General features: G+C 34.1%; 1 protein-coding gene and 1 long non-coding RNA gene across 2 annotated transcripts; one reads left to right on the forward strand and one right to left on the reverse strand.

Annotated features, from left to right (window-relative positions):
• Positions 1-674: 674 nt before the first annotated feature.
• LOC117689764 (uncharacterized) lies at positions 675-20,278 on the reverse strand. Its single transcript, XR_010708399.1, has 4 exons — positions 20,127-20,278; positions 19,165-19,232; positions 16,629-16,817; positions 675-1,523 (listed from the first exon to the last, which is right to left on the reverse strand). It is a non-coding gene; the product is annotated as an uncharacterized lncRNA (long non-coding RNA).
• Positions 2,567-11,242, forward strand: LOC105335043 (uncharacterized). The gene is made up of 5 exons (XM_011438703.4): positions 2,567-3,264; positions 5,220-5,372; positions 7,049-7,172; positions 9,500-9,697; positions 11,022-11,242. Exons 1-5 carry the CDS (start codon positions 2,582-2,584, stop codon positions 11,217-11,219), a joined length of 1,356 nt encoding a protein of 451 aa, XP_011437005.3. The 5' UTR covers positions 2,567-2,581; the 3' UTR covers positions 11,220-11,242.
• Positions 20,279-21,143: the final 865 nt, after the last annotated feature.

The raw sequence follows: 21,143 nt of genomic DNA on the forward strand, positions 1-21,143 counted from the left end.
TTTAGAATCTTCACTATATATACAAGTTTTTGTGTAAATATTGGCATTTCTGGTGCAGTGGTTCTTGAGAAGAAGATTTTTAAAACATTTTCCTATGTATTTCTATGTTAAACTTTGAACCCCGCTTGGGGCCCCAGTTTTGGTCCGAGGGTCACGATTTTTACAATTTAGAATCTTCACTATATATACAAGCTTTTGTGTAAATATTGGCATTTCTGGTGCAGTGGTTCTTGAGAAGAAGATTTTTAAAGACATGCACCCTATACGTACTGTTTCGCAATTATCTCCCTTTTGAAAAGGGCTGTGCCCTTTATTTTTACAATTTATAACCCCCTTTCCATAAGGATGCTTTGTACCAAATTTGGTTAAATTTGGCCCAGTGGTTTTTGAGAAGAAGTTGAAAATGTGAAAAGTTTACAGACGGACAGACAGACAGACGGACAGACGGACGGACGGACGACGGACAACGGGTGATCAGAAAAGCTCACTTGAACCTTCGGTTCAGGTGAGCTAAAAAGGACACTTGTTACATTACATACATGTTCATGTATATGCATCAAAAACTGTGACAACAATTGCAAAGGAATACTGGAGAAATAGTCGCCGGTGTAAAACTCTGAATAAGTTCTCGGTGGAAAACCAACATATTTTTGATGAAAAAAAAATAAAATAGATAACTTTTTTCTTCTTTATTCCCAAATTTGCATCAGTGCTGCGAATTCTGAAACTGCATACTCAGTATAATTGTGAATTAAAGAGCAATATATTTCGATTTCGATTTACATGATTGTACTTTTGAATAAGTTAAGGTTTGCAAAGGAGCTGTTTAATATTGTGAAAATTCTAATGCAACTTTATTTTTCATAATGGGAAGAAAAGTGTCAGGTACAAAGTCATGAGTATACCAGCAATTATCAACGACAATTTGCCTAGTAATAGCTAGACAAGCAAATTTATGAAATCACGTTGATATAAAGCAATATTTTTGTAATGGGCACTTGCTAAAGTAATATAAGAAAATTATGACTCTGAAGGATTCCTATATTTTCTTTGATGATCATTGCATCTTTTTAAAAAAAATCAGGTAAACGGATTCTATACAAACAACCCAGTTTACACACACGACAAAAGCTTGTTAAAACGTTAAAAAATATTAAAGCAGGATTTATAAATCTATTCATGCTTTCCAAGTTTTATGACTAAGCTGTACATGTTTGTTTTTTTTTACCCTACAATACTTTGATTTAGATTCATATTTGTCTTGAACTCTGTAAACATACACCTAGTCCTTTATTTTCCATACAATGTTAAAGCACTTTGATATTGACTTCCGAGCGCGCCCAGGCCTGTACCAGAAGCGTACCCTGTTCCTGGAGCAGTTTGTCCTGATGCTAGTTGGGAGAGAAGGTATGCAGCAACTCCACCCATGGCTATGGCAACAACAGAATTTGAGAATCCGTCGGTACTGGCAGCAGTGTTTGAAACTCCACCTGTACTGGTGCTTGGAACAGATGGATCTGCAGCTACAAAAGCGTGAAAAATTTCTTAAAATATTAATTTGTTTTAAATAATGCACGAAAGAGTTTAATGGGAGTTTGAGAACATCTATGTGTATGGGTTATGGTTATTTTATTCCAAAATAGCTGAAAATTAACATAAAGGTTAAAGGCTATAACAATTCTACAAATAACAACTAACAGTCAAGATCAATGGAGGGGTATCTTTATTAAACTTCCTGCAACAACCTTAAACCTTAAACCAACAGAGAAACGATAGGTTTTACAGACCCGGTGATACGAACTCTGACCCTGGTGATGGGTGTAATTGAGACCCTGGTGATGGGTATACTGGCACTGGCTATGGGTGTACAGACCCAGGGGATGGGCACACAGACCGTAGTGATGGGTCATGTATAGTTCTAAAAGGGGTCAGTGACCTGTTCACCCTTAATATCCCCCTAAATTAAATAGCTCATGAGAAAAAGAAAAGCAAAATAGATTGTTCCTCAGTCTCCCCCTCTTAGCCTTGGATTTTTTATTAATTTTATTATGGACTAAGATGTTTGAAGAACCTGGTAAATAACACAATGCACGAGATAATATTGGATTACATAAAATCCAATCTTGACTGGCAAAAAAACCCCACAAAATACTTTTCTTTTTCTTTTTTTATAAAAATTGAAAATCCGTGGAGGAAGTTGATTTCCTCCCTTTCATTTCAATTTTTACATGGTCCCAAAAGCATTGGGGGCAACTCTATGTTAATTCACTTTTTTATAAGTAAATTCAAGAAAAATCTTTGTGCGAGATAATGTACTGGAATGGGGTGGGGGGGGGGGGGGGGCACCGCCCCCCCCCCCCCCCCCCCCCGATTCTAATGTCTGTTGTTTTTCTGAAAATTTGCTTTTTTGTTTTCTCAATCATTTATTCAACTTTTTGGTGTAAAATCTAATGTACATAATATTTTTATTACTTTTATTGAACATTTAATGTAAAAAAAAATATTAGTTCGAAGTTCCTCCAAATAGCTTTCGAATTTCCTCCCAACGTTTACCGATCCCGATGGAAAGTTGGTTTCGGGCATGCGCCCATCCTGGTTAATGAGTGATCTCGAGCGAAAGGAAAGAGCAACGACGTCTGAGGGCTGCAGCCATGAAACTTCTTGCAAATCTCAAAAGAAAAAAAGAAGTCGGTCTGAAGGAACAGATATAACTTCTGATACAGATAGTCCAGACGGTAGCCAAGATACTTCTTTTGCATCTCCAAAGAAAAAGTCTGACGCTGAAAGTGAAGCAGATACAACTTCTGATACAGATAGTCCAGATTCCGTGAAACGGTGTAAACGAGTCCATTTTGAAACAGAAACCTCTTTGTCACGAATGGATTCAGAAAGCCTGGTGTTTCTAAAGAATATTCCAAAATACACATCTAAATGGTCAGAAGAAGTACTACAATGTCTTAGAATTCAGGTAGTTCAACAATTTCCTGATATGCATGACGTATTTCTAGAAGGTTGTTTACACTTTATAGATGACCCACAAAAACGTGCCGAAATCATGCCAGACCTGTTTGTGTCAAAGAATGAAGACGAGCAAACGGTGATTGAATGCTTTAAGCATGTGTTGCAGCACATTTTTACTTTGCATTGTGATGATCTTTCAAATGTTGAACTAGATGATTTAAGAGAAATGGAAAGTGTGTTGACAAGTCCTCATTGGATTGACAATTTTGCAGAACGATCTCCAAATAAGCAATATTGCAGAAAGTAAGTTTGCTTTACTGAGCTTGGGCAAAATTTGAATATACAGTAGCTTAAACCACATGAACTATGACTATGTATTGTTATGATCTATTATCTGAATTACGGTGCAACCATTGGAGTGAGTGCAGCAGGAATTACAGATGCTTTTACTTACACTGTATTAGGTTTAATACTGACTGACAACAGAAACATTCTGGTATCTCAGTCTTAGAGATGGCAAGGTGAAATTCTATGAGACTGGTCAACCCAATATTTTTCTGTAGTCGGTCAGTAACAAACCTAGTATGTGTTTTGTTTTCTCGAGGACTACTAAGAAGCGTTGAATACAGAAATCCATGTTAAACTAAAAGCAGCCTTAAATCTTGTCCAATATGACCCCATCACAATAACTGCCGCACTGCTCTCTGACGCGTTTTGGTGAAGTTTATGTAAGTAGACAATTAAGTGATGTAGATTAAACAATTGATGTTACATCATATTTCACCAAACTTACATGTCATTTTGCCCTGCAAAATAGCAGTACTGCAGTTACTGTGAAGGGGTCTCGTCAAAGACCTCATTCTCACCATTCAAGTTGTCTTTGAAAATCTTCGTTACACCCATGTTCACTTTCAATATTTTGTTGCTATTTAATTTACACGCTTTCTCCCTTTCCTCCTCGGAGGTTTGAGCAAATCTCAACACTGCATGTCATTTTATTCTGCCCCAGACACAACATAGTGACGTAATTTCAAATGGCAACATCTCGCCTCGCCATCTATGAAACTGATAAACCTGATATATTTCTGTAGTCAGTCAGTAACAAACCTAATAAGTAATCATATTTAGCAGTCTGACATGTCTATTGTTAAACCAATGACAGTGTGACATTTTAGTCCGAGGGAAAACAAACTTCGGTAAATATTGGTGGAACATAGGATATCTCAAATACCCCGCTTATGTCAAAGTCCTCTGCCAGCCCTAATTGTTAAAACTACTGATATCTTGAATGCTGTAATCTCGAATACCCCGCTTATGTTGAAGTATTTTGAAGGGCTGAATCCCTAATTTCACCTGGTTATTTCGAAGGGAAGTCATTTTTCTGGTAAACTGAACATAATTGCATGATGTCATAATTTCAACATTTTTGCCTGCAGCAATATTCACATCTTTCAAAACAAGTGGTACCTCTGACTTGTGTGGTGAAAGTTATTTGGGGTTGACAGTTACGGTGTTTTGTGCTGTTTAACAGAATGAAGCACAGTCATATTTACTGTTAATGTGTTTAATAAGACCCATCAAGTGTGGACAATAGATCTACATTATGGTTGACATAGTTTCCATATTTACTGCAAGTCCTCGTCGTGTGAAATTGATCATGGTTTAACACAGGTAACTTAGTTAAAACTGGGCATCCTCGCCGTACATCTTTTCACCTCATCCACAGTGTTCCACACCGTCGCGGTCTTCTGAAATTGATATCATTTGAAAACTGTCCTTGTCTTTAATGTGAGTTTCCTCCCATAATTTCTTCTCACACAAAATACGAGAAATATGATTAAGGAAATTCATGAATATGTTTATATTCATTTATTATATTAATGGAGTTGTTTGTTATTCCGTATGCCTTTAATTTAAAGGAAAGAAGGTAAAATAAAAGGGACATTATGCTAATACATAATTTCTATACTTCTGATAGCATTATTAAAACAATGTTAAATATTGGAGCATTCATCGGTGTCAAATATTGGCCATCAATTAAGTTAATCAATTACACGTTTCATTGATATATTTTATTTAGCCTTGGAAAAGGAGATAATATTTGGCATTTCTTTACAATCTACTCACAATTATTTCTATTTGTAAAACATTTCGTAAACTTTGGTCAGTTTCCTAAATACCTAGAATCTGTCTAAGTACTCTTTTAGGAAAGTGTGACAAATTAAACCAGTTTATTTTGGAATTTTTTTTTTTTACAGAGTGTTGGAGGATCTTGCAAGGAAACTTAAGCTATTTGTGTGGCAGCTAATGCACATGGTGAGAAAATCACAGAATCAAGGGAAAGAAATAACTAAAGGAATGTACCAGGAATTGTTTGTGCTCTTTGCTAAAACATTCAATCTTCATATTTTGTAAGTATATATGAGAATAATTTAATTCTGGTTGTAATGCCTCGTTTGATTGGCTAAAGAATTCATTTATATCTTAAAACATAACTTGCCTACGTCTCAATACGTTGTGAGTGCAAAACAAATTAATCCTCTTGACTTGAAAAAAAAATGTATAAATCACAAATTTGTAAATGCAAATGAAAATTATTTACCATGTTTTAAAACAGGGTAGATGTTAAAGAATAGCTTTGCTGTTGTAAAGTATAGAGATATTGAAAAATCAAGCTGGCCAAACACTGGGTTCTCCCTTGAAAAACTTTTCAAAGTATGTAATTTTTCAAAGTATGTTGTAACACTGCTATTCTGCTAAGGGGATGAAAGTCATTTACTTCCCCTTGATTGGACACCAGTCCATCACAAGTTAAAAGAATAATGTATTTGGCTTTCTTGTTAAGTAAAATTATTTACAGACCCTGAAATGTCATACTACACCAAAAAAAGCATGCAACTTCTGTGCAGTTGAATTTTTAACACAAGGATACAATGCACTCATGCATTTAATTACTCAAAAGAATCTACGTAGGTAGTTTCATCAGATTTCATCAGAACCTTTTTTAAAATTTATTAATCATTTCAAAATGGTGTGTGAGTCTTAAGAATTCTTCAAATGGTTTATGATTGACAAAACATACATGTATACATGGTTTACTCATGGAAATAAATTTAGAAAACAATATACCTATCAATATACTTTTCAAACTTGTATTCTTTTTTCAGCAAACAAAAGACTAAATCAGTTTCAATCGGAGACTGCTTAGAAAGTCTCTCTCTGATATCCCCTACCAGTACGATACTCAAATACACCAAGCATTGAAATGTTTGTTATGAGATATGAATTTCTTAGAAAAATAATTCTTAACTCTTAGAGGTAGTGTCTTTTCATAATAAGCATGTATGGGTTTTTTTCCATTGATAACTGAAACGATTTGGCTGTGTACAATTAGCAACATAACCTCAGACATTGGGTAACATCTGCAGCTGGCTGAACCTGTCAATTAAACATACATTCTTCATGCTAGAAAAAATTTCTGAAAATCGAAAAATCTATTTTGGTTTCTAATGATACAGATTTCAATTCTGATACATGTATTGATAACTAATTTCATTTTTCTACATTTGTATTTTTACAGAAAATTTGAGAAAAAACATACAATTTTCTGTAAAAGATATTGTTGCAAATGGTGGACATTTCTTTTGAGCAGTAAATGCATGTTCGTAAAGCAATATATTGTTGTAATTCTGTGTAAAAATTTTTCTTATTACTGTAAATGTCAATATTGGTATCAATTTAAATAAAGATATTTTTTATTGTCAAATATCAGTACTTCTGTTATCTTGTGCCATTTTAAAACAATTCTTACCATCAGAGGAAAAATCTGAGATGACCCAAGTGAAACAGAAATTGATCAAGATAAAAGCATGTCCAAAGTGTGTGAAAACTAAGCAAACCGTTCCATGCGAGAAACGTTTTGTGTAAACTGGGGGCATTTCGTGCAAGCCGTTTATTGTTTCTGGCAAAGCTGTAGCGTTTTGTGTTAACCATTTAGCGAGCTTGTGGTGTAGTAGTACATTTCAGGGTCTGTACAATATTTACCACATATATTGATCATATTAGCATTGTACGACTCATTTTTAAGGTCAGGATCCAATGTTGAAAAGTACACTATGGGTATTGGGGATGACAATAGATTTGTTGCTGTACCAGATGCTGTGATCTGCCATCCAAATACAGATAAGGACAACATATGTGCTGTAGTAGAGGTAAGAAGTCTATAAGTTAGAACACTCAGTTATCTGTGCCTCTATTTTAAGGTCAGACGACACGTTCCTCAATTTTATATAACTTTTTCCAGAAATTTGTTAATGGTTTACCACTACTTTGATAAGCTTTCTTGCAAAAAATTAGGATACCTTACCAGACAAATCTGCAAAATACTAGAGTATGAAATTTCCGATGTAATCTTCTCGAAAATACACTTGAGTTGCTGATATAAAAATAAATAAATGTACAGCAAAGCGAAATTCTCTATATTTGAGTTCTATCTTGGCCGGGTCCAGGCTTTGAACTCACGAACTCTAGAACCTACGCTCCTGGCGGTGAGCGGCCACAGCTCTAACCACTCGGCCATGTAGGCATATATTCATTTATAATGGAATCTTAATCATTTTGGAAAAAATTATAAAAATAATAATTTTTATTGGAACTCTCTATTACGAGGAGATAAAAAAAAGATGCTCGAGGAACGTGTCGTCTGACCTTAATGTTATTACCAAGTCCTACTACCCATAATTGTGTCTACTATGTACTGCATTACTGGTGTTGGGGGGGGGGGCAGAAATTATGGTAATAATGTATATGAGAATTTGAGAAAACAAAATGCATGGTTATGATGTTCATGAAGCCTTCTTCCTAAATTGTAAAATTCATGGTCAACATTGGCCCCACCCTAGGGCCTAAACCCATGACCCAGGGGCCATGAATTTCACAATTTTGTTAGATATCTTCATGGACATCATATCCATACATTTAGGTTTTTAAACATACACGATATGTGAGTAGAGAAAAAGATTTTTAAGGTTTAATCATACATGTTAACTCTACCGCTTTACATGGAAGTCTACTGCTTTATAACTGTCTCCCACCTACCCCATTTATTAGAAAATCTACCGCTTTTTATGCCCCCGTCATGATATGGCTGGGTCATATAGTGTTACCATGTTTCTTCATTCCGTCCTCCTGTCATTCTGTCATCATTCACTTTTCGATCATTATCTCACCAACCGTTGCACACGTTCAACTCAAATTTGATATATGGATGTGTCATATGAATATACAGGTTGAGTTTGAATTTGGTCCTGCTTCAACGATTGAAGCTACCTAATGTTTTATTATGATGTCACTGGCATAAGAACACGCAGTGGAATATCAAAAAATTTTCCCATGAGTGATATCCACTTGATATTGAGATAAACATGTGATAAATATAGGATCTCTCATGGTTTGCGATGGTATATGATTTTTATCCAACGAGTTGTGTGTTTTCTATCCCTGAGCCTTTTCGAGGGAACAGAAAACACACAAGGGATTGGATAAAAATCAAATACCATTGCAAATCATGAGAGATTCTTTTATCGCATGTTTTACCAAGTAATTTGTTAATCTCAACTTTTTCTGTAAACATTGTTATTGTGAGCCGAAAACAGATTATCTACAAGACGTCAACAACTTTACGCATGGAAAAAAAGTTCCTTGAAGTTTAACAAACAAACATTTTATTTCCAGAAAACTTTTATAAATTCATGAAAAATAATCAAAACAACATTAAATTGTTTCACATTTACAACTCAAAACTTTTCAACTGAATTAATGATTTACTTTTTTGGGAGTTGATTTTAATCAACTCTCCTATGCAGTTACTCTGGCAAACCGAAACTGAAACAGTGTTTGGACCTAAGCACAAATCATCACCGCTGACAAGAGTTAGTTCTTGAAAATTATTGATAAATGCGATGTAATGTACGCTAAAGCATTTTTTAAAAAGGAAACTTATTTATAAATACCTAAAAAAATAGTCAGATTTTAAATAGCACGAACAATTTAGAAGTTTTTCGCAGTCGTATGTATTCCTACGCCAGAGTTCAATATAGTCTCATTCAACCATCGGCTGTCTCCGTACATCTCTGACAAGCAGAGAGTCAGTCTATATTTAGAGGTCGCATCATCAAGCTATCATGTGACATTGTATCTCTTACTTGTCGGAGATTAACGGAGACAGCCAAGCATCTGGTTGAACGAGACTAGAGTTCATTATTGGTTGGATCCATACACTTTTTGAAATATTTCGAATACCGATACATAGTTTAATGAAATCAATTTTATTTTTTAATATAATACAACATGATTCATAAGAGATTTTCTCGAAATTCTTGTCGGAAAAGTCCGAGAATCCATATTATAAAAATGTGCGTAATTCAAATAGAGATTATAAACTACTTGCCAAGCAAGATTTTAAGAAAAAATAATAATTGATAAAATCAACTCCCGTCAGTACTTCAGTACTTTGATCATTCTATGGTTTTATTTGCAGGTTAAGAAATATTGGTTAGATGAAGATTATTCAAACCAAAATGTGCATAGCTTACGAAAATGTGAAAGGAGAATTTCTAATCCCCATCATATTGGATCAGATTTACAAAGTCAGCATGTTGGACAGATTCTTTGTGCTCAACCACACTCACTGTTCGGAGAGAAAGGGAATTTTGGAATTGTAGTCCAAGGAACAAAAGTAAGTTTTCAAAATTTATGGAAGAAAAGAGATGGTCATTGGGACTAATATAATCTATTTCAGAGTATTTATTACGCCCCCTCCCAAAAACTTTGTTTAGTCAATTCACAAATTATCGCCATTCTATTCATCGCAATTCTTATAATAACACAATATTTTTAAGAAACAGTTTTTTTGCTATATAAGATTCTCTTTATGACGAGAAACTTGTAGACCACCACCCTGTTTTCAAGTCAAACGTCCATTTAAAGTGTTATCTCATCAATACCACCCCAGGCGCGTATGATCAGTGAAGCAGGTAAATGGTTCACAGGTTCCAATCAATCACATGTACATATACATCTATAGTTTCACATCATCCTTGGTTTCACCAACTTTCTCTAAATCTCTCTTCTGTGCCTTTTTCAAGGAGGTGAACCATGATCAGAAACTAAACCAGTGTTGGTGAGAATTGAATCCTTGGAAGGTGAAATATCTCCTATTGTTATACCCCTGTAAAACAGTTACTATATAACTATATACGAAAACAAGTCCACCATTTTGACTGTTGGACTGGAACTGTTGGATTGGAACTGTTAAAATCAACTGTTAAAAAAGACTGCTGACTGGTGACGCCACATCCCGCAAAAACGAGTTATTGATTAGAAGGGGTATAACAAAACAGTTGTTGACCGTGTCTCGGGCAACAGTTGATCTGTCGGACCGGCTCGCAAACTGTTGCCAGCTGCATTCAGCCTTGGGCAACAATTTGCAAGTCGGTCCAACAGATCAACTGTTGCCCTCAACCTCAGTCAACAACTGTATACTGTTCTTCAATTAATTGATTTCTCCCACAAAACAGAAAGATAACTTGTGATTTCTGTCTGGGTGCATTTTTGGTGATATACCTGATAAGCATTAATTCCTTTTTTTTTTCATCAAAATTTATCAACAACGCTGTATTGGCAAGCAATCCTTCTCCTTCTCCAAGCCATAAGGCCAATAGGGCTTGTGCTTATCCCCAGTTTCGGTGGGACTCAACGGATGAGACAAATGTAGATAAAGTGCCTTGTCTAAGGGCACAAGAACAGTGGCCACAGCGGGCTTGAACCAGCAACCTTTGACTTACTGGCCTAACACCTATGACCACTGAGCCATGTGCTCCACCTTGGCGAGCAATGACAACCAAAGTCATTTTTACTGAACAGAAAACAGAACAATTTATATAAATGATGTTTAATATTCAATTCTTTATTCTTTCAATTACTTCACTTGCCTTGCTCTGTACAGGTTGAATTTAATTTTCAACACCAAATCTTTGCAAAAATACCTTTCTTTTCTCCAGGTGATGATTTCATCATTCAAGGCAGACAGTTTTTACTACCAGAATTTGAAAAATGGGTTTCTGATGGAAAAAGGAGCAACAATAACATTCAGTAAAGAATGTAACATACTCAGAAAGGAAGGGAGAACAGATTGTATTCAAACCTTTCTTCATTTTAAGAAACTGATGGAGTTTTTAAGTAAAAAATCTTTTTCCTAATCAATAAATATTTGTATGTTGGGCTTTTTGTATTATTATTTTTAGCTCACTGAGACGAAGTCAGTGGGAGGTTATGCTATACCCTCGGCATTGGCATCCGGACTTGGTTAAAGTTTTTGTTGCAGGTCCTGTATCTAAGTTACTACTTGTCCTATCTTCACCAAACTTGCATAGATTGTGTATCTGAGCCTACTTATGAACTTAAAGATGCTTTTAAGATGGATGCTAGGATGCTGAATCTGGGCCATGAATTTTAGAATCTTATGCTTGAGGAGGTTAAGGTTTTTGAAGCAGCTAGCTTCATGTACGGACAGTGATCTTAATTATCCAGATGCTTAAGCAGGTTTAAGACAAAATCAAATTGTTTTATGGTCTTGGAGCTACTTACTGTAGAATCATTAGAATTCGTGGTGGCCTAATTTTTGTGGTATTCTTGGGTAGCCCTCCCCCTCGAATTTACATCCTCAACGAAAACAAATTTAGTAAGAGTTATCTTGTTACTGAAACTGAAAACCGGCGCATCCACGAAATTACATCCCCCCGAATAAGCAAACAATTCACAATCCACGAAAATTGGCCCCCACGAATTTAAATGATTCCACAGTATATAATTAAGCAAATCTTGTTCATTCCCAATCAACTTGTACAAATAATGTAACTATTGATGTGTAATATAGATGTATCTTTGGATACATTATACCTCTGTGAATATTTTCTATCTAACGTGACATAGTTTCCGTCCTATCTGTCCCTGGTGAATATTCATAGACACTTATAAGTAAAAAAAAAAACTTTTTCCTAATCAATAAACACGAAGAAAATTAAAACTGAATCTTCATTGTGCCTGATAAATCTATAGAAAATATATCATTTTGTTCAATGTATTTTAAACAAGAGGCCAATTGGCCTTAACGGGTCACCTGAGTAGCATATATCCCATACACAAACTTGTCAGGGAGTCTCATATATGCATCTAATTAATTAGGTTTCATACTGGAGTAAAAAAATTATAAATTTGTAATGACGACCACATTTCAAAAAGAACTGTGAAACCTATTAATTTGGTGAAAAACTAAAAGATCTGGTCTACAAAATCATGAATTCAGTTTTCCTTTCAGGTGTGTGGGAGTAAAGAAAATAATTTTTTAACGTTATATACATTAACATCTATACATCCATTTTGGCCCTGCCCTAGAGTCAAAACCCATCCTTGAAGGGACATGAAAATTAAAAAAGTTCAGTAGAGGACTTCCTGGTAAACATAATTATTAGTCAGTTTTTTTTATACATATGTGTGAGAATAGAGAAGAAAATTTTTAAACATTATATGCATTAACACTATATTGCCATATTGCGCCCCCCCCCCCCCCCCTTCATGTCCTGAACCCCTGACTCAGGGGCCATGAATTTCACAATTTAGGTAACGGAGATTGTGGATATCATAACCATGTATTCAGTTTTTTGCCCACATGTGTGGGAGTAGAGAAGAAGATTTTTTAAGATTTAAAACATTTTTACTATATGGCCATATTGGCCCCACCCTAGAGCCTGAACACCTAATAAAGGGGTCATGAATTACACAATTTTAGTAGAGGCCCTCATGAACATCATAACCATGCATTTAGTTTTTGACAAATATCTATGGTAGTAGAGAAGAAGATTTTCTAAAATTTAATTCATTTTTACTATTTGTCCATATTGGCCCCACCCTAGAGCATGAACCCCTGACCCAGGGGTCATGAATTTCACAATTTTGATAGAGGGTCTCATGGACATCATAATCATGCATTTAGTTTTTAACAAATATATATGGGAGTAGAGAAGAAGATTTTCTAAGATTTAATACATTTTTACTATTTGGCCACATTGGCCCCACCCTAGATCCTGAACCCCTGACCCAGGGGTCATGAATTTCACAATTTTGGTAGAGGGCTTCATGGACAACATAACCATGCAACCAGTTTTTTCCTCACATGCGTTGGAGTAGAGAAGAAGATTTTTGAAAATTTGGCTTTTTTTTTGCATATTTGGCCCCGCCCGTGGCACCCCAAGGGTGGTAGAGCCATGAATTTCACAATTTAGATTCTTCTTACCATAGAGATGTTTCACATCAAAAATGGTAACGATTGGCCTGGTAGTTTTTAAGAAGAAGTTAAAAATGTAAAATTGTTAACGCACGACGCACAGACGCACGACGACGGACGAAGACCAATTGCAATAGGTCATCTGAGTGACTCAGGTGACCTAAAAAACAAAAATAATGGATTTTTCATTAAAGAAATTTAGAATATGATACTTGATTTAAAATAATTACCAACTGAAATGACATCTCAATGAAATAGTGTTATACGTATCAAGAAAAGAACTAACCTCCCAGTAAAATGTTACAAAGCCTTTTTGCCTCAAAAACTATAAAGGAAATTTTATTCCGATTGAAAAGTTGTTCTTTTGCAGATCAAACTTTGTCATTTTTTTTGGGGGGGGGGGGGCAAAATATTACATATAGGGTACCCTCATTGTATGGATAACTTCTCCTACAGTTTTCAAGATATAGGAAGTTGTTCTTTCGCAGATTAATTGTACATATATCAGAGGTGTGCATATTGCTAGGATTTCGATTTTTGATAATTTATGAAAAAATACCAGCTTTTGAACTTAGTCATTTTTTTTGCAAAATATTGCAGATAGTGTTCTCCATTTCACTGGATATGGTAGGTAGTTTATCAATTCAGGGTTGACATGGATTATGGATACAGTTCACATAAAAGAAACGGTTTGCCGTCACATTGACAGCTTTTTATTTGTTACTTAATTGACCCGTGCGTGCACGGGTTGACATTACATAACGTGTTTTGATATCGGACATTTACCACTGTTTACGAAATAGATACATCGACACACGGCATTGTTGACATTTACATAACGAAGCATTTTAAAGGGGCATGGTCACTATTTTGGTCAAAAATTATTTTTCCGATTTTAATATTTACAATGCTTCAGAAAGGCATTTTAAATAGGTAACCGAAATTTGAGTATCATTTGTTGAGTCATAAGCGAGTTGCAGAGCTTGAAATTTACATTTTGAACGTTGAAGTAAAAATTTAGTTTTAAACCTAAAACGAATGTGTTAAACATTAGGAACTGTTTATCTATGCTTAAAATAAATAAAAAGATAGACAAGTAAGCTGGAAAAAGATTTTTTTACTGGTATATTGAACATATGTAAACAGAAACATATGGTGTCCGGATAGGGCCATTTGCGCTAGCGCGAAATCGCGTTCAGATAAACGAGACATTGCGCTAACACACAACACGCCGTCGCGCTAACGCAACTTTGCACAACACGCCGTCGCGCTAACACACAACACGCCGTCGCGCTAACACAACTTTGCACAACATGCCATCGCGCTAACACACAACACGCCATCGCGCTAACACAACTTTGCATAACACGCCGTCGCGCTAACACAACTTTGCATAACACGCCGTCGCGCTAACACAACTTTGCACAACACGCCGTCGCGCTAACACAACTTTGCACAACACGCCGTCGCGCCAACGCAACTTTGCAAGTTTCACAGTCTAGTAGGAAGTCGTGTCCGGAAATATTAGACTGCGCATGCTGAAATTTGTCCTGCTTGCAAGCATGGATTTAAAATCAATAAAATGTACTTTGAAATACATATATTATTTTCAATTATTATCAATACAAATGAATAAAAATATAGTTACTAGTATGTCACTGTATAAGGATATGCTAGAGTGCATATAAATTATTAATAAATCTACCAATTGATAAATTTACCTTAAAGCTATACACGCTATAATTTGCGTCAATTTTGAATAAAGGGGAAAATGTATGTGTTTGATTACTAATAAAAGTTACCTTTATTCTGTTAATTATAATGCTCAATTCGATCACGTAACAATCAAAAATATTTATTTATTATAACCTAACAAGATTTGTTTTGGTGCAAAATTAATTAAATTATGAGATCATCATGCTTCATTGTGTATATAAAATTCGGATTTTGAATTTTTGGACAATGTGAGCTGAAGCTCTCTGTAGGAAAACAAATGTGCTAAGGTATAAATATTTTGCTTTTCTAGTAAGTTTATAAGCTGTTGTAACTGTTCAAATAAAAATAAAGGTTTTGTTTGATATAAATTTCAAAAAGGCTGGGTCTACATTAAGAGTACTGCTGGTTCTTAACATTCAGATAAAGGACCAATATATACATGTATATCACTTTATTTATCTAAGCAGGAGAAGTCGGAATCGTAAATAATAAACATTTACTGATTTTTAAAATGAAGAATGTAAGTTATAATCCTTAATCTAATCTAATCTAAACGTGAACTTTAAAAAGTCGTCTTTTCTACTTATCAACCCTTTATTATCTATTCCGTGCAGTAGTTTTATCTTGAATATAAGTCGAGATTTGAAAATAACCTGGTTTTGAGATTTTGCCCCAAAATACCTGACCAAAAAATATGTTGATTTTCTTCTTTTGAAGTGTTCTGATATGAAGGGTATTGTTTGAACCAGGGGGAGGGGGATTGAAAATTTACAAGTACCCGGTATTATTGTTTAATGGCGGTTCTTAAAACTAGTTTGCTGCTGTAGTCACCACTTAAACTATTGTTCTTGAGTGAGCAATTTGTCTCATGGGACTTTGGTTTACCAAAAAAAAAAAAAAAAAATTGGAAACAGTCCAACTTTACTATTCAGAGGTCTGAGTGGCTGTGCTCATTATCAGACGATACATTTTATTGATTTTCTTGAGAAGATGTAGCAAAGTACTCAATTATATAAAAGAAAATATATGGAATTTTACTTAACTAAATAATTGTGTATGACAAAAAATGGTTTCTAAGAAAAACTTAAGGTTGAATATAAATCAGCAAACCCCGTTTGCGCCCCAATCATACGTCATTTGAATTTATTGGACTGTATAGTAAAAAAAACCATCGATACGTAATGTTACATGTATCACAGGCAAAGACACTGAAATTTTTAAAAAAAATATTTCTAATTCCTTGCGTGTTGGACGTAAATAACGTCCTTACTTTTTGTGCGTTATAATACGTTAAATATAATTTTTGCGAGTGTTGACTTTAAAACCCCATCCCAAATCATTTAGCTTTAATAAAAATTTATATATTTAGCATGGACAAACTTTATAAAAACAAATAATAATTAGAAATATGTGATCATATGATCTACATGCATGAGACTTAAACATTTTGATTAGAAAAGTTCACTTCAGCTCTTTGATAAGCTGAGTCTAGATTTTACTCAGATGAATTCAGATATTGCTCAGATAATAAACAGATTCATGAATCAAATAATAAATCATCTACTATTTAATCTGCATGTAGCAAAAAAAAAAAAAGATTCTGACTTACTTTGACAGTTGTCTCCGGTGAAGCCAGGGTAGCAAATGCAGATACCGGTGACTGTTTTTTTATCTATGTCAAGAGTATCGACTGCACAAAAACCACTCTTGGTTGATGTACACAAGGTGCTGGCTCCGGGGGAACCTGTAGGAATTTTACACGTTGCTCCACCAAGCGTAGCCTCAGAGCGGTCGATATCTATCAAAAAATAAAAACAGAGCTAGCTAGGTCACTTGTGAAAAAAAAATTTGAGAGCTCTGACCCGGCATTACTAGCATATTAAAGCAATATGAGCTAGTATGATAAGTCTGCATATAACTTAAACTTTTATGATTAATAAGATTTGAAAAAATCATTAATTTTTGTCAAAAGGAAATATTTGACAATAATTCAATTTTTCTCCAAATAAGGCTTCTTAACGGCCTTTCCCACAAAAATATGGCTAACAGAAATTGAAAAACTATGATATTTTTGTCAATTTAGTAGAAAAGAACATTTTAGTAAAAAAAAATTCAACATGAAAAATGCAGCTCATATTGCTTTAAGCTACTTGTAATAGAAGTGAATTTAATTTATGGTTAAATAGAGATCTACTTTTTTATCTTTCCACTTCAAAGTTACAAAAAGATACATACAAGTGTGTCCAGTTTGAAGTTTCATATCGTATATATTCACATCTGATGTATTAAGTAATATTTCCTCTATTTCTTACGGACATTTATAGCAAATTAATAGCTCTATAGAAACAGCCATACAATGAAATTTACACGCCCGTTTATCGATTAGTCTAAATCTACAGCGGCTGAAAGTGACAAGAAGCTGACAGGACTGAATTTGACACCCCCTCTTTATCGATTGGTCGAAACCTACAGCGACCTAAAAAAAAAATCACGGACTGCACGAAAAAATCATGATGATGTCAGACTCAAAGTCTCACAGGAGATGATTTGGCTGTTTCTATTAGCTAACTTACTTATGTACATCAACAGTAATTTAGTGAATTTTACTTACTTTTCATAATCAATTTATTAATTAGCTAAAAGAAAGATATTAATATAAACAATAAAATGCTTCTTTGATGATTCATTCGGGTAATGAAGGTAGCGATCATTGCAGAAAATTTTTTTCTGCAATGTCGCTACCTTCATATCCCGAATGAATCACCAAAGAAAGCATTATATTGTTAAAATGTTGCACTAAACTCACTTTGAACCCCACGAAAATGTATGCATACACATTAACCATAGATCGTTTCTTATCTGTATCAGCAAAAAGAAGCTCCGAATTTCTTTGCACATACATGTAATTGATTTTGTGGCGTTCTGCACTCATATAATGCTGTTTTCCTTGCATGAAAGATTTTACTATGAATGAACTTTTAGTGGCGCATCATTGTTAACTTGCTCATGTAATGTATCGCTATTTCTATACATGTTTTTCTGAAGGTTCGTTTATTCACCCATGGTTAAAATATATGAGAGATATGGTCTTTTTTTATGTCTGGATTAATCAAAAGAAATGTAGAAAATTCATTCAAATGTTTTAAATACGGAATTTTCAAGAAAAGCTTTGGACAGGGATTTATCTTAAGAAACTCCCAAACGATTTACAAAATTTAGAACCTGTAATCATAAATTACCAATTGAAACTGGAAGATAGAGTAACAAGGAAGATGTCCAATCGCAACTTCTCGGGCCTTTCCGGCAGGCTCGAAAATTCCGAGCTTGCCGGAAAGGCTCGAGAAGTTGCGATTGGGAAGATGTCATAGAATCTGTTCATTATGTAATAATTACACTTTGGGTGACGATTGCCACTATGTTATGGAATGTCAGGCATTTTCTTTATTCCGCAACAAATTTATTTAGGAAAAATACTCATCAAATGTTAACATATATGAATTTGGGAATCTTATGAATACCATTGATAAAAAAATGTCCATATTAGTTTAAAAAATATTAGCTCGATTTATTTAATTTCTGTACTCTTCCTACTAGCTTGACCCTGCATTTGTACATTTGTAAATACTTTTTTGTCTTTTGTCTTCATGTACCATTGATATGATTTTAGTGAAATAAACATTCATAAAATATCTACAGTTCGTCCTAGCTATATAGGTTCCTGTTTTTGTCGATTTTTATGATAAATTAAAAGCACGTGCCTGTCTATTAGTGAGGAATAGTTGAAATGGATTCAAGGGGGGAAAAAAGTCACAGATTTCTTCTTTGACATGCTTCCTCTTTTATACTCAGACAAATGACAAAGAGTGAAAACAGATTTCCCACGGAGATTATAAATATTCAATGATTTCACTTTAATCACTAGCAGTTGTGTAGCGAGTCAGCGAGCGGATCCACCATCGATAGTTTTAATTAAATTGTGTCGACAGAATTCATAAACATTGTTGAAATATGTAATCCCAATGGACAAAATCACTAAAAGTTTGTAAAATCCGAAATCAACAGGCTGCAGAATGTTTAGACACCATGAATAACTTTACACAAACGACAGCTCGAAAGGAACAAACCTGATTACAAAATATACCTACTGAGAATTGCCACCAGGACCAGCAAGCAGCAGAGGTTGGAGAGAGTAGCGTAGCTCATTATTTTGAGTCTGCAAAGAAAAGCGGTTACGTACTTCATTGAGCACTTTAAAAAGATTTATAAATAACGTACATGTAGATGGACATTTTGTAGCAATTCATAGATTTGGAATTATTTTTTTTCGGGTGTTTTTGGGTTTTTTGTTTTAGTTTTTTTTATTTATATTTATACATTTACATTTATTTATTTATTTCAGTTAGAAAAAAAATATTTTGTTTTTTTTTTCATATGTAAGAAATAACTGATTGGTAGTACTGTTTTTAATAGCCCGATCACCGAACAAAAGCTTTGTTCTACATGTACCAAGGCCTTAAATATCATTAATTAAATTTTCCCTCTTAATTGTATTTAATATATCTCTAACTATGAAATAAAGTTTAATGTATTTTTCATACGATTACGTATTGTTAAGAATATTTCTTCTGATTTCCAATCTTCAAAAAATTTTAAGTTACTTGAACAATGTTCCAACTAATAGCAGCATTTCCACATAATTTAATAAGATGCTTATTATTTTTTTTTTCTGTAAAATGAGGCATATTTTTTTTAAAAATTTTACCATTAGATAAACAAAAAAAATTGTTTATCATTCATGGTTATCATAATTATATAAAGTTTTAGGAAACTGTTTTACAAAGCGTTAATTATCCCGTGTTTTTATTCCCTCGCCCCTGCATCCTTTTTTTCGCATTTCTCAATGTCAATAATTAAGCCAAAATTTATTTTGAAAATTAATTAATTTTGATCTTTTTTCGTCTATAATTTCTCTTAAGATAATGAATTTAACGGTAAATTAAACTTTAGTATGGGGTGTGATGGTGAGGGGAACTATTTGAGATGATTAAACTGTAAACGTGAAAACCTATTGTGTGGGACCGAAAAAAAAAATACAAAACTAACTTACAAGATGTGAAGCCTGCCAATAATCCGGAGATCTTCTGTCTAACTGCAATTGATTTCGATTTTTCTGTTTATATACACCTTTACAATGAAGTCAAAAGTTCAGCGTTGTCATATTCTATTACGAATTACGATATCACAGTACAGGGCGGCGATACGTCATCTTTATATGTTTGTTGAACCAAGCCATCTTTTATCTCTGTTATGTATTTATTATACGTATATATGTTAGTTTTTAAGCCCTTTCCTGTGTTTCTCTCAATATCTCTCACGCATACGGATAGACAGAGAATGAGAGAGGAAATACAGTAATATTTTGCCTATTTTTATCTGAGTGATAGTTCTATAGAAAAAAAACCGTTTTTCTATATAAAAATGTATCATATATAGAGGATATCTATATTGTGTGATTTTATATTTGCTTTATCCAACGAGTTGAAATGGTGTATATATTCGCAAGGCTTGCCGGGTCAGTTTAATCGCAAAATCATTGCGTTTAAATGCAAAACTATTATTGCGTTTAAACGCAATATTTTTTGCGAATAAACGCAAACGTTTTTGCGATTAAACGCAAAAATTTTGCGATTAAATGCAATGATTTTGCGATTAAACGCAATGATTTTTGCGTTAAAGCTATACACGCTATAATTTGCGTCAATTTTGAATAAAGGGGAAAATGTATATGTGTTTGATTACTAATAAAAGTTACCTTTATGCTGTTAATTATAATGCTCAATTCGATCACGTAACAAATATATCAAATATTAAACAATAAAAAATATTTATTTTCCTGCCAGGAAAGTAATGCCTCCTCGTGAATATCAATCTATCACGTGATATCGACAGCTAAATTTATCCTATCATACCAAAACTGGTGAAGGGTCAACATCTTCATAATTGTGATAGTTTCACAAAGGAAAGGATATTTTCAGTAAAGCATAAATTTGTCAGATATACGAGTACAAACAAAAGGAAAAAAATACAAGCCTGTGAGTAGATATGAATACTTCCTTTAAAAAAA

The sequence above is a fragment of the Magallana gigas genome, chromosome 8 (assembly GCF_963853765.1).
Source record: "Magallana gigas chromosome 8, xbMagGiga1.1, whole genome shotgun sequence".
NCBI classification, from domain to species: domain Eukaryota; kingdom Metazoa; phylum Mollusca; class Bivalvia; order Ostreida; family Ostreidae; genus Magallana; species Magallana gigas.

Coding starts and splice junctions, on each gene's coding strand:
- LOC105335043 (XM_011438703.4), top strand. CDS start 2,582: ATGCGCCCATCCTGGTTAATGAGTGATCTCGAGCGAAAGGAAAGAGCA. Junction 3,265..5,219: donor AATAAGCAATATTGCAGAAA/GTAAGTTTGCTT, acceptor TTTTTTTTACAG/AGTGTTGGAGGATCTTGCAA. Junction 5,373..7,048: donor ACATTCAATCTTCATATTTT/GTAAGTATATAT, acceptor CTCATTTTTAAG/GTCAGGATCCAATGTTGAAA.